The sequence below is a fragment of the Lynx rufus genome, unplaced genomic scaffold (assembly GCF_022079265.1).
Source record: "Lynx rufus isolate CCGP_SWC_20201006 ecotype Redwood Valley unplaced genomic scaffold, mLynRuf1.p SCAF_4, whole genome shotgun sequence".
In the NCBI taxonomy this organism is placed as follows: domain Eukaryota; kingdom Metazoa; phylum Chordata; class Mammalia; order Carnivora; family Felidae; genus Lynx; species Lynx rufus.
Window position 1 is genome coordinate 96,903,707 of NW_025814856.1, and position 13,028 is coordinate 96,916,734.

The following is a 13,028-nucleotide window of genomic DNA, read 5'->3' on the forward strand; positions in this document are numbered from 1 at the left end:
ATTTAGTGGGGGGAAAAACAAAATAATTCAAGCAACTGAATGGATTCAGAATACCTTCCATTGTTATATTCAAAAATGTTCAAATCATTTTCAACTTTTACTGAATGTATGCACACTTCCTAATGTTGATGTCTTCTGTACAATCTATAAGTCCACGACTATACAGTTAACTATGGAAATTACTTAAATTTTGAAACTCACTTCAATAGTGGAGAAATGGGAACCCTCTTGCACTGTTGGTGGGAATGCAAACTGGTGCAGCCGCTATGGAAAACAGTGTGGAGGTTCCTCAAAAAATTAAAAATAGAACTACCCTATGACCCAGCAATAGCGCTGCTAGGAATTTACCCAAGGGATACAGGAGTGCTGATGCATAGGGGCACTTGTACCCCAATGTTTATAGCAGAACTTTCAACAATAGCCAAATTATGGAAAGAGCCTAAATGTCCATCAACTAATGAATGGATAAAGAAGTTGTGGTTTATATATACAATGGAATACTACTTGGCAATGAGAAAGAATGAAATGCCTTTTGTAGCAACCTGGATGGAACTGGAGAGTGTTATGCTAAGTGAAATAAGTCATACAGAAAAAGATACTATATATTTTCACTCTTACGTGGATCTTGAGAAACTTAACAGAAGACCATGGGGGAGGGGAAGGGGGAAAAATGTTACAGAGAGGGAAGGAGGCAAACCTTAAGAGACTCTTAAAACTGAGAATAAACTGAGGGTTGATGAGGGGTGGAAGGGAGGGGAAAGTGGGTGATGGGCATCGAGGAGGGCACCTGTTGGGATGAGCACTGAGTGTTGTATGGAAACCAATTTGACAATAAATTTCATATTAAAAAAAAAAAGAAACTCACTTCAATATAAACTATATAGATTGGAGAAAACAAAAATGAAATGTTCTCTTTTCAGTATTTTTTATTATTCCCAGGAAACCAAGTTAAGTATAATTCTATATACAGATCCCTTCTCCCTCTTTATTTGACACTCCTTAGTATTAATATTCATTTGATGGAAATAATCCAAATGGTTCCCTCCTTAATAATTGAACCTCTTTTCTATTATTTCATGCATGTGTTCATTTATTCACTTTATTTCTACTGGACGTAGAATGTAAGTGAACATGACCACGAGACACTTTCTGGGTCTTAGAGGACCATAAGAGGGTGAGTGGAGCAGAAAATTAAGATTATATCTTATATAACAGATGTAATAATTTAAAAGGGCAGACATATACTAAATGTCATAAAGGAAGTTCAAAGATGTCGAGGTTCAAAGGAAACAAATTTTATCCAAATGTAGGTATTAAGGAGTACACCACACAAAAAAAGGGTGGCATCAGAACTTGGCTCTGAAGGATGGGTAGCATTTCAACAGGTGGAAACAGTAGTACAGGGAAGAGCACTGAGCGCACATTCCGAAATCAACCCTAATTAAAGCTGCAGAGGTGGATGGCAAGGGGCATATACAGAGTAGTCAGTCTGCCTGGAGGATACATGTAGCAAATGCACAAGAAGAACACAAGAAAATCCTACCAAAGACCAAGCTAGTACTGAAGACAAAACATGGGTTTTGTATAATTTAAAAATAGAAAGAAGTATTTGAAGGTTCTTACTAAACAGTCTTGGTGTGCAGATGCATCGCAGTTAATACCCAATCATCTCCCAGTGTTTAGCCGGAAATACTTGCTAATGCTGTATCCAGCTCTAAAGGATGAGAAATTCTCATCTGGGGGTTTATAATTTAATTTATTCTACTTCATTCATTCAGGAAATACATACCAGGCAACTCATGGTTGCAGACATTGTTATTTATAGATATAAAAGACAATCCTGTACTCAAGTCAGAAAAAACGCAAAATCATTAAACTGAAAACACTTTTTACAACCCAAGGAAGTGTTTTCTTTTTAAAATTTTTATTGTTTGTAGAGAGAGAGAAGGAGAGCCATGAGTGTGGGGAGAGGGGCAGAGGCATGGGATCATGACCTGAGCTGAAATCGGGAGTAGGATGCTCAACTGACTAAGCCACCCTGGCACCCCCAATGGGAGTTTTCTGACATGCAATGACCATGAGTCCTGCAAACATTGGATATAAACCTGCGTCTGAACCTTGGACATCCTCAATTTGGATCTAAAATGCATATAACTGTGGAATAAAACAGTTGACTAAAAATAAGACAATTGTTTTACATATCTACAAAACAATTCCTACACAGACCAAAGGGGTTTAGACTAGGTTATATCTAAGACTCCTTCCAATTCAAAAATCCATATACTGTAATTCTAATTCTACTGCATTAAAATCCTTTAGGAAAGCCAGATAATAAGAATTAAAAATTAAAATCATTGCCTAAATGACAAAGCCAACAACAGTAGCCCAAATTTAGGTAAACTACTAAATGTTTAATAATTATCCTATCCCGAATGGACCTCCAGGCTACTACTAGGTACTCACACAGATTCTTGCCCCCATGTCTTTTTCTTTTTAATTTTTTTTAATGTTTATTTATTTTTATTTTATTATATTTCAGAGACAGAGCATGAGCTGCAGAGGGGACAAAGGGGGGGGGTGTCATAGATTCTGAAGCAGGCTCCAGGCTCCGAACTGTCAGCACAGAGCCCAATGCGGGGCTCGAACTCATGAACCATGAGATCATGACCTGAGCCAAAGTCAGCCGCCTAACCGACTGAGCCACCCAGGTACCCCCTTGCCACATGTCTTAAGGTACTTTTACTTCATTTCTCAACAGAGAGCTACGTGTGCAGATAGTAAAATAAAAGCAAGTATGGCAGCAAACTGGCGATATTTAAATCAACTGGCCAGTGTCTCTTATAAAACTCCTCCCTCTGACTGCTGACCTACCTGCAGACTTAGCATCTATAGATCATCACAGATGGTGATGACCTTTATGTAGGCACGCTTGCTACCAACCACCAGTGCCCATTTTCAATGCTGCTTCTTGGCCACTGGACAAAGCCCAACACCATGCACACTACCTTGTCCTATTACCAAACCTCCTGCACCCAGATTTCATTTCTGTCATGTTCTATTACGCCAAGAAACTCACACATTTCCTTCCTAGGAAGACAAGCTCACTGAACCTCATGACAAATAAAGCAATAGTACGATCAGTTCTTCAAGAAGCATTAGTACCATATTTGCTCATAGGTCTCCAGGTTGTTATGCTGCCTAATTTTCAAGTATTATGGTGTTTATTTCATTAAATGGGTAGTAGATGCCGGAGCCACATTATGTGATAGTTCATTCATCAGACAAGCATTTAGATTTTTTCCATCGTTTTCCTTAAAATGAATTCACTATTATTACTTATTTAAGTACATTATTAGCCTACATTATTGTTTAACTATAGCTGTTTATATGATCATAGTTATTACCCAAATTCCTTAATGGCAGAATTTAATAGATAATCACTTTTTACAGACAAACTTCAGTAGGGCACACCACAGAATTCAGGAGTTTCCTGAATTGATATGTCATTTATTCCTGGCAAATCATTACCTTTGTCTACATATAGTTCTTTTTTTCCAAACTAGAAATGTACTCACTTGCTTAACTTCTTCCATCAAACAAACAAAAAGAATTTTTTAAAAATTGCTACTCAGATTTTAGAACAAGTCAACCACTTAAAAATGGCACAATAGACAAATTGCTTAACCTCTGAGCCTTAGTTTCTTGATCTATACCATAAAAGGGCTGAAAGACTTCCAAAGTCTTTCCAACTCTAATACCCATGAGTTTGCAATGACATAGCATAAGAATTAGATATTTCAATATGAAAAAACATTCTTAAGGAATCATTTATAGTGAGGCATTAAAAAAAAAAAGGATAATTTACTTTTAACAAGGAACCTGTTTTCATAGATATTCACTTGTCCATGTCTTAAACATAGGGAAATACACCAAGAGATATTCAAGTTTATACAAGTTTCCCTCCTGTAATCCATTTCCTCCTTAATAGGGAAATTCTAATAATTCCAGGGTGGTAACAGTTGTGTAAAAAAGAATATAAGCACAAGGCCAACAATTCAACATTACCAAATTCTTCTGCAGCAACAAGGCATGGGCAGAACATAACAGTGAAAATGCTTATTTATTAAATAACCTTGATAAATTGGAAACTTTTCAAGGAATTCTTAGAGAAGGAAGGACCAAACTTACTTCTAACATACTGAAACTTAAAAAGAAAAGTAAACTCCTGTGTTTCCTGCTTTCACTAAAACAAGCCCGAAGAAACATATTCTTTATCTGCAAGATAACACTTCTATTCAGAAGGATTCCCATGAACTAATCCACCTGAAGGGTCAGCTTTTTGCTGCATCAACATGCCAGGTTTCTTCTACCCCATTAATGATTAGGTTTTCCTAGAGAAAATAACATTTTTATTTTCTTTTTATGTTATACATTACTAAGATCTTTAAAAAGAGAAAATTAGGTGCACCTGGGTGGCTCAGTCAGTTAAGTGTCCAACTCTTGATTTCAGCTCAGGTCATGATCTCATGGTTTGGGAGATCGAGCCTTGCATCGGGCTGCCTGCTGATAGTGCAGAGCCTGCTTGGGATTCTCTCTCTCCTTTCTCTCTGACCCTCTCCCTGCTCGCATGCTCTCTCTCAAAGTAAATAAATAAGCTTAAAATAAAGAAATATTAAAAATAAATAAATTTAAAAAATTTCTTAACATTTATTTATTTTTGAGAGACAGAGGCAGAGCATGGGCAGAGGAGCGGGAGAGAGAGAGAGAGAGAGAGAGAGAGAGAGAGAAAGAGAGAGAGAGAGAGAGAGAGAGAGAGACAGAATCTGAAGCAGGCTCCAGGCTCTGAGCTGTTTGTTAGCACAAAGCCCGACAAGGGGCTCGAACTCACGAACTGCAAGACCATGACCTGAGCTGAAGTCAGATGCTCAACCGACTGAGCCACCCAGGTGCCCCTAAATAAATTTTTTAAAATAAAAAGAAAATTGGAAAATTCACCCTGAGTTTCTGAACCAGTACTTGAATTTGAATTACACTTACACTAACAAATTTAATACCTGGGGACAAGGCTGGTAGCGCTTACCAGTATCTTTGTAATGACACACTACCATCAAGTATCAGGGTTTGATGATCATCTTATTCCTTCAAACATCAGGCCGGGAATTACTTGAGAGAAGTGATTTACCCAAGCATCTTTCCCAGCACCTAACCCCCATGGTTTTTAAATAGTAGGTCCTTCTTCCTAATCCTTGTTAAATACATGGAGCCCAAATGTTCCTATCTGTTAGTTACACGTCAATATCTTCTTGTAGCAATCTATTTGTACATCTGTCCCTAAGGTGAAAGTTAATCTTTGAAAAGCATTTGATTCAGGAGCGCCTGGGTGACACAGTTGGTTAAGCGTCTGACTTCAGCTCAGGTCATGATCTCATGGTTCATGAGTTCGAGCCCCACGTCAGGCTCTGTGCTGACAGCTCAGAGCCTGGAGCCTGCTTCAGATTCTGTGTCTCCCTCTTTCCCTCTGCCCCTCCCCTGCTCACACTCTGTCTGTCTCTCTCTCAGAAATAAAGAAACATTAAAAAAATTTATAAAAAGCATTTGATTCTGATTCGTGTTTTGGCTGTCTTATTCAATCAGCAAATTCTTGATAACTAAACCATTACAAATATTAGTTGTTTCATAAAACTAGTTAGTCTAAACATAGCACAACAAGCCAACGGAAATAAAGAGAAGTGAATTTTTGAAGAGAAAAAAGAACAACTAGCAGTGTCTGGTACATGATAGGCCATCAATAAATATTTGGTGCATCAACAGACTGCTGCTTAAACATATATATATATTTTAACCTATATATATTTAGGTCAGAAGGTAAAACGATTCCTTTGTGGAGTACAGAAGCTCCAACATAGGTTCACACAGAAGTCTGATTTTGGCAAATGCTCTAGGATTTAGGATTACCAACTGTAAAATAAGAGTAAATTTACAGGCTAGACAGTGATTGGCTGATCAAGCCTGGGCCTGGGATACATCCAGCACAGGTAAACAAGAATTTCAAGTCATTATCCCTGTGCATACAGGCAGTATCAGTGCCAGCAATAACAAGTCAGCCTTTCTGGCAAATCCATCAAAATTAATTCTTAAATGTTTGAAAAAACTAATATGTTTATGATGCCCCTTCAAGCTTGAGGCTTAACTACCTGTGGGAAGGGCCTATAATTCTGATCAATTACTTATGACTTGAAGGCGCTTACAGAGATATCTGTCCTTTTAAGAAACCTTTTAAGAACCAGCCCTAGCATTGTAAAGCTGACACTGTGGGGCACCAATAAGTCACAGGTTTGGGGGTCCAACTTTGACAACTCTCCCTTGGAAGGAAAAGAATTGTTGTTACCTGTCCTTGGTTTCCCAACCCTGCCTGAACAAATATTAGCAACCTTCAAAATCTGGAATTCCTAGCCTACTTAAGGAAGTCATGGGGACCAAAGATTGCCCCAAGGCAGAGGCAAAGAGAAGAAACAGGAAGGAAACAAAATGGAATGGAGATATGTAGCTCATGAAGATGACATCATCAATAATTTTTTTTCAAGTGCCACTGAATTTCATGGCATAGGACTGATGGGTCTTTTCTGACAAACCACAGGCTTGTTCTATCCAAGTAGTTTCTTGGTTCCAGAGCCTCTAATGTCTGGGTTTGAGTATGATTTGCTTTATAGAAAAGGTCAGGTGAACTGATATTTTACTGGGAACCTGTTTGGAGGCAACAGCCCCACTAATCAGCATGAAAACAAATAACACTTGGACACCTGAAGCATTTTTAAATTTAAACTGCTCTCATATACACCATCTCAGCTCCTACTCACAACTCTTAAGAGGTAGGTATCATCATCACCACTTAACCTGTAAAAATAATTTTAGAAAACCTTTAGATATCTTCACCTTCAATTTGAGTATAGCCTCCTGAAATTTCTCAGTACAGAATTCAAGTCATGGGTCAGTTAGAAATCTCTAAAGACATACCAATTTCAAGAGTATAAATCAAGAGAATAAGATAGATTAGCCAAAATCTACCAACACTATGTCAAAAACAACCATCCTGCTGTTAAAGGGATAGTGCTTTGTAAAAAATAGTGTTACACAGGAGTGCCTCTATAATGCCTCTATGCTGGAAGGACAGTATTTTATTTATCTACATGTAAAAAACTGGACACTCCCCATAGGCAACAGACAAAATAAAACAAGAAATTTGATCCTAAAATTCTGGGAAGAACCTAAGTGATTCTTCCAGGAAGATACCTAAGTTACAGGGGACAAAATGTACTCACCCCTTTCCCCTCCAACATCACAAAGATTCACCAGAAGAGTTTTTGTCGGTTTGCAACAAAGAAAACACGCACAAAAGGTCACTTGTTGCTGTTATGTATAATCCCAATTTCCTAAAACACTCATTCTCCTGGTCTCATTTTCCTTTGCCCCTCTCCTCAACTGGCTAAAGCAGAGGTACAATGGGGGTCCTATTTTCATAGCCATTTATTACCTTTTTTACGTATTTATGATTCTTTGCAGCCTTCTAGGCTTAGTCTGTGTTGGGAACAAAGCACCACACAAATCAAACAGCCTAGGATAAGGGGACACAAGTTAAAATCTCCCAGGAAGATTTTGTAGACACTTGGGCTCCCTGAGTCTCTAGAGGGTTTGGTATTTCAAAGGTCAGTCTTGGGTCTCTTGACTTTGATGACTAATGTTAAATTGCTGGACTTTTTACAAAAATATTTAGCTGTGTTTGTTTACATAATTTCATCCACAGCACACACAGTAGGCATGTATTTGCTGAACAGAATCCCCACATAGATGAGAAGACAGGAAGAATACCCAAGACCTCCTTTTTCCAACACACTATGGTTGAGAGTTGACAGGTAAAATCACACCCGAATTTGTACAAGTTTCTGTGCATTCCTTTTTTACTTAAAACTACACATATCTGCTTAGAAAAGAAAAGGATGACACACCACACAATGTCAACCACACAATGGGAAAATTCCAGGATCACTAAGAAAACACCATTATCGTAGTCACACACACTTTAATTACTGGTTACCACACAGGAGAGGCTTTAAGAAATGCTGTCTCTCCATCCACTTGCCACAACCCCTCCAGAAAAAGCAAAAGCAGAACACTTGGAATCTAAAGATTCCACATCTTGGACTCAACATCACTACTTTTGAGAAGTAGTCTAAAGACTATGCTGACCCAGAGACATAAAGTAATACACACTAATAGGCAACATTTTTGGAAGAAGTTTCTTAGGCCACCCTGTTTGATGCTTATTTTTCATTATATAACTTTAAAGAAAAACTGGATGTGATTGGCAAAAATATTTTTATGCTTCTATATTTTTAAACCTTATTTAAACGAAGCTCCACCAAGAAAATTCTCATCCCAATTTTCACCGCATCCTGCTACTTCTCTTATTCTCAGCCTCTCAAAAATTCCCCAATGGCTAGGGAAACTATGCGGGGGCTGGCAGGGCACGTCTCAGCTTGGCTCGTTCTGTCCCTAAAAGGCACCCAACTTCCTGGACCCTCTTTCAGGGCCAGCAGGGAGAATACGCAGAACTTGCACAGCGGCAGGGAAGCCTGCGCAGGTCACATTTCCTGACTTGTCTTTCTGCTCGTTGTCTGGCAAGGTCACCCTCTCTGGCTTGCGGCTCTGTCCACATAACTTACTCTCACTCTGTAAGGGCAACGGGTCGCGCCATGCCTCCCCTGCCGCCCTCCGGCCTGGCAGCGTCCCGGCCCCTAGGATCCCTGGCCCTCCCCCGGCGCGCGCGGCCTCCGACGGCGAGGGCGCCGCTCCCCCGCTCACCTGACCACGTTGGGGTGCTCGAAGGTCTCCAGGTGCCTCAGCACCGCCACCTCGCGGATGGTGGAGAGCGGCATGCCCTCCTCGCCTGTCTGCACCCGCACGCGCTTCAGCGCCACGAACCGGCCTCCGTTCTTCAGGTCCCGGGCCTTGAACACCTTTCCATAGGCGCCCTCCCCGATCTCCGCCACGCACTCGTACTGCTGGTCCGCGCGGCTCAGGCCGTCCTTCTCCATGCCGTCTGGACGCCGCCCGGCGCGGCGCCGCTGGGACGGGCGGGGGGCGCGCTCGGCTCGCTCTCGGCCGCCGCTCGCCTCCTCCCGGACTTCCCGGCCCGCTCCCTCACGCCCCGGAGCTCGGTCTCGCTCTCCCTCGCCCCCGCCGACTACCGCTCTCCCGCGCTCCGGCTCTCGCGGCTGCTGGGGCTGGATGGAGCGACCTCCCCGCGGGCGGGCGCAACCCCGGTGCCGCCGCGAAACTCCGCCTGCCGAGTCGCCAAGGAGCGAGCCGATCCCTCCTCTTCCCTCCCCGAAGCGCAGTCCTCTGCACAGACACCGAGGCGATTACATAGCCTATGCCCCAGCGCGTCTCAGTCCACAATCATTCCACCTAAAAGAAGAGACGGGAGGACAAGAAAAAGTGCAATCAGACATCCCAAGCGCCTTCCTCCGGGTCCCCGCAGACTCCCCTCCTCCTCCTTCATAAAAGCCCCCGTCGCTACCCTCTGTGCGCTCCTGCCCTCTCCCAGGCTGCTTAATCCTTCCTGGTTCCTCCGAGAAAAGCGAAGTTACTTTTCTTTCCCTGCAGAGCTGGAGCCGTCTTCGCGCGGAGAGGTTGCAGGGGCCCCTCGGGGATGAGCGAGCGGCGCGGGACGCAGTGGACGGGAGGGGGCGTGCCGATCAGCCCAGAGTGTGCCGGGAGCGCGGGGGAGGGGAGGTGCCGGGCACGTCAATGTCACGGCTTAATATTTATCCCTACATCATTGTGTTGTACTGCTACCCACCCCACCTCCCCGGGCCTGGACGTGCAGGGAGTGGGGCTCCCAGGGTGCCGTGGGCCTTTCAGGGGTCGTACCCAGGCTGCTGTGGAGAGACTGTGGATCCATCGGTGTGGGGCTGCAGAATGTGGGTGGGGGCTCCCAGGACCCTGTAACCCGATGCTGGGAGTGTGCGAGAAGGGGTGGTCAGACATCTGCTCGGAAATTGCTTCCTTTCTTTCTACTTTCAGTTTTTCTACGAGGAGACATTTAAAAACGACTTGCACACACAAATGGTCTTTTTGGGGTAAAGGAGTCTGGATTGGAAACGGAATTCTTTCTCCGACTCGGAGGACCTCCCTGGTGGAAACCCATGGGGGTCGGGGAGGGCTGAGGCTCCCGCTACTCGAGAGTGGAGGAACGCTGGGGCCCTGGAGGGGGAGTCGCCCACGGGACCATAAGGGTGGGAGAAAAGGGTATTCGCTGCTCTTTAGCTTGTCATCTCCTTAAAGAATAACTTCGGGAAGAAGGTAGCATAACCGTGACTCGCCCTGAAATTTTCAACTAATTTCAACCTCAACAAAACTTAACCTCGTCTTAAAAAGGCTGGAAGTAGGGGGGGTGTAAATGCCAAGCCTTGGGGGTGAGAGAGAAGGGGCTGCGTCCTCGGGGCCAGGACTCCAGAACCTTTTCCCACTCCCGGGATCGTCTCTGAAGTAAGTAGCAGAGGAGGCTGCTCCATTCCTCTTTCGGCTTAAGGCCTGGTCTTATCAGGGGCCAAACGCACCACCTCCCCCAGCCCTCCGCACAACAAAGTGCGGGGAGGGGGCTAGGGGAGGGGCACACTTTCCTTCCCCATTGAGTTGCAATCCAGGACCTAGGGAGCCTCCAACCCACGGCCGCCGCGGCCTCGGCGGGGCATTCACCACGCCGGCCGCGTGTCCGGAATTCCCGGGACGCCTCGGAATTACCTGCCCCGCAACTTCTGGCCCCCTCGCCTTCTGCCAGGAATTAAAGAAACAAATGGCGCTATCCCCACGGTGTGCGGGCAGAAGGGACCTCAGCGGGGGCAGAGCCCCTCACACTCACTCCATTCGAAACTCTCCTTAGAAAGTGAAGGCGAATCCTGGAGGAGCCAAGGAACGAGACCCCACCCCCCCAGGGCCTGCACAGGGGTCTGAGCCAGGCAAAGGGCCACACAGGTAGCCGAGGAGCAGCCGCCGGCAGCGCAGCCCGCCCCTCCCGCACCCCCCTCCCTGCCCTAGTCCAGCGGGAGGCTCAGCTGCGAAGGCAGCGTCGCGGACGTCCCACCCCCGCAGGGAGCTGCGCCCGCTGCCCGGGCCTGGCCCCGCACCGCCCGCCCAACCTCTCCCCCCTAGCTCCCCGGACGGTCGGCTCCGGCGGAGAGAAACGGGAGCAACAGTGCCTTTTCCCCCCCTCTCCTCCACTTTTTTTTGTTGTTGTTGTTGCTTTCCCACGCTGGCTGAATGTGACTTGACCCCATTTCAAAAAAGTTTGACATAGTGCTTCAACATTTCCGCATTCCTCCGCGACTACAAAGGCTGCAGCCGCCTCCCTCTGCTTTCTGTCTCTGCTCTCTGTCTTCACACTCAATGAAATCCTTCATGTGCCTCTCCCGAAGCCTGCCAAGCACCGCAAGGGTCGCCACCAGCGCAGCGACAAGAGGCCGCACTGGGACCACGACTCCCGCGTGTGCGCACACGCAGATGCGCCCCACGTGCACACTGTCGGGCGCAATGCAGGGCCCGGAGCTGCTTACCGCAGGGTGTGCGTTTTAACTCGGATATTTTAAATTATAAAAGTAAATTATACTTTATAAACTAAAGCAAACGTGCGTCTTTGTGGGGCTCCAAGCCTGTGCACTGGCCGCCTGCGTGCACTCCAGTAAGTGTGGATAACACCCCCGCAGAGGCTGCCAGCAAGAAGCCTGCGTTAACATTTTATCTCGTGGTGAGGAAGGTGGAGGCCACACCCACACCTCCGCGAGCTGGGGAGAGAGCTTTCGTGGGGAAATGAATATGGGGCACGGAAACACATTGTCCCGCATGGAGTCCCCAGAGGCAGTGCATTTTAAACTCTGAAGTGTGGATTATTCTGTGAATGTCTGAGTGGAGTTGATATTCCTCTTTAAGAAGCTGGATGAGTGTGTGGGTGTTTGTGCGTAAGGCTATGTGGGAGTAGGCACAGGATCTTAGTGTTCGGGGTGTCCCTAGGGTAGGCTGTCCTCCTCTCGCCAGATTAGGAGGGACTCCTCTAGCTCCCCAAAATTGCTCTCCGTAATTAGCCTGCCTCGGTTCGTAAGGGGTTAACTAAAGCCGATTTCGAATACACCCCCCCCCACCACCACCATCACAGTCACCCCCACCCACACCCTGGCTTCCGACCCTGGCCAAGCTCCCAAATCTCCCCCGGGGACCCCCCACCCAGCAGCCCACCCACACCAACGCACGGCTCCTCACCTGCGGGGCCCTGCCGCGTCAGGCCTCCGGAGGGGGCTGCGAGTGTCTGTCCGACCTCCGCACGTGTCCACAGCGGCGCCAAGCAGGTAACCCGTCAGGAGGAAGGAGTCACCAGCACTCTTTACTGCGTAGGGGTGGGCACAGCGGCGGAGGGCGGAGGGACAGCTGAGGGCGCCGCCCGCGCGGCTCGCTGGGGGCGAACCGGGGCCGCGGGGCTCCGGCCGGGGCTCGGGGCCGGAGCCGGGGAAAGAGCGCAAGGGGAGCGGGGGCGGGGCGGGGCCCCCGGAGGCTGTCTCTGCTGGAGACCCACCCGGCGGCGGGGTTAGGGGCTCGCTGCGCTGCGGCAAGCAAGTGTGCAAATTAAAGCCTTCCGGAGAGAGGGGAGGCGGCTGAGACCCGGCTGTGCTCTGAGCCTCTCAGCTCCCCAGCTCTCGGCTCCGAGTGGGGGGTGTTGGGGGGGGGAGTTAAATGAAAATTTCCGGCTTTCGCTGCAACTGGAGTGGGGGATCTTGCTACTAAAATGAGAGGCGTGAGAGGGAGGGTGGGATGTGTCGTCGGGAGTCCGCGGAGTTTCCAAACCCACGGTCGCCCAGAGTTGGGGTTTTGACAGAGTGAAGCGGGGGGATCAGTAGTCTGTGATGTGGACGGATGGAAAAAACACAAAACAACCACCCATAATTATGAGGGGCCGGTGGGGATGGTAAATACCAACACTT

At 46.4% G+C, this 13,028-nt stretch overlaps 1 protein-coding gene across 2 annotated transcripts in view; it reads right to left on the reverse strand.

The window, feature by feature from the left end:
• Positions 1-12,399, reverse strand: part of CDK6 (cyclin dependent kinase 6) — a 249,008-nt gene extending 236,609 nt beyond the window's left edge. The window contains exons 1-2 of one of the 2 annotated variants that reach the window (XM_047095048.1): positions 12,313-12,399; positions 8,860-9,465 (exon numbers count right to left, since the gene is read on the reverse strand). In XM_047095048.1, coding sequence (XP_046951004.1) covers positions 8,860-9,092 — 233 coding nt within the window. In that variant the 5' untranslated portion in view covers positions 9,093-9,465; positions 12,313-12,399. Of the gene's footprint in view, positions 1-8,859; positions 9,466-9,577; positions 9,704-12,312 lie in introns of those variants that run through there. The other variant, XM_047095047.1, reaches the window with a different exon arrangement.
• Positions 12,400-13,028: the final 629 nt, after the last annotated feature.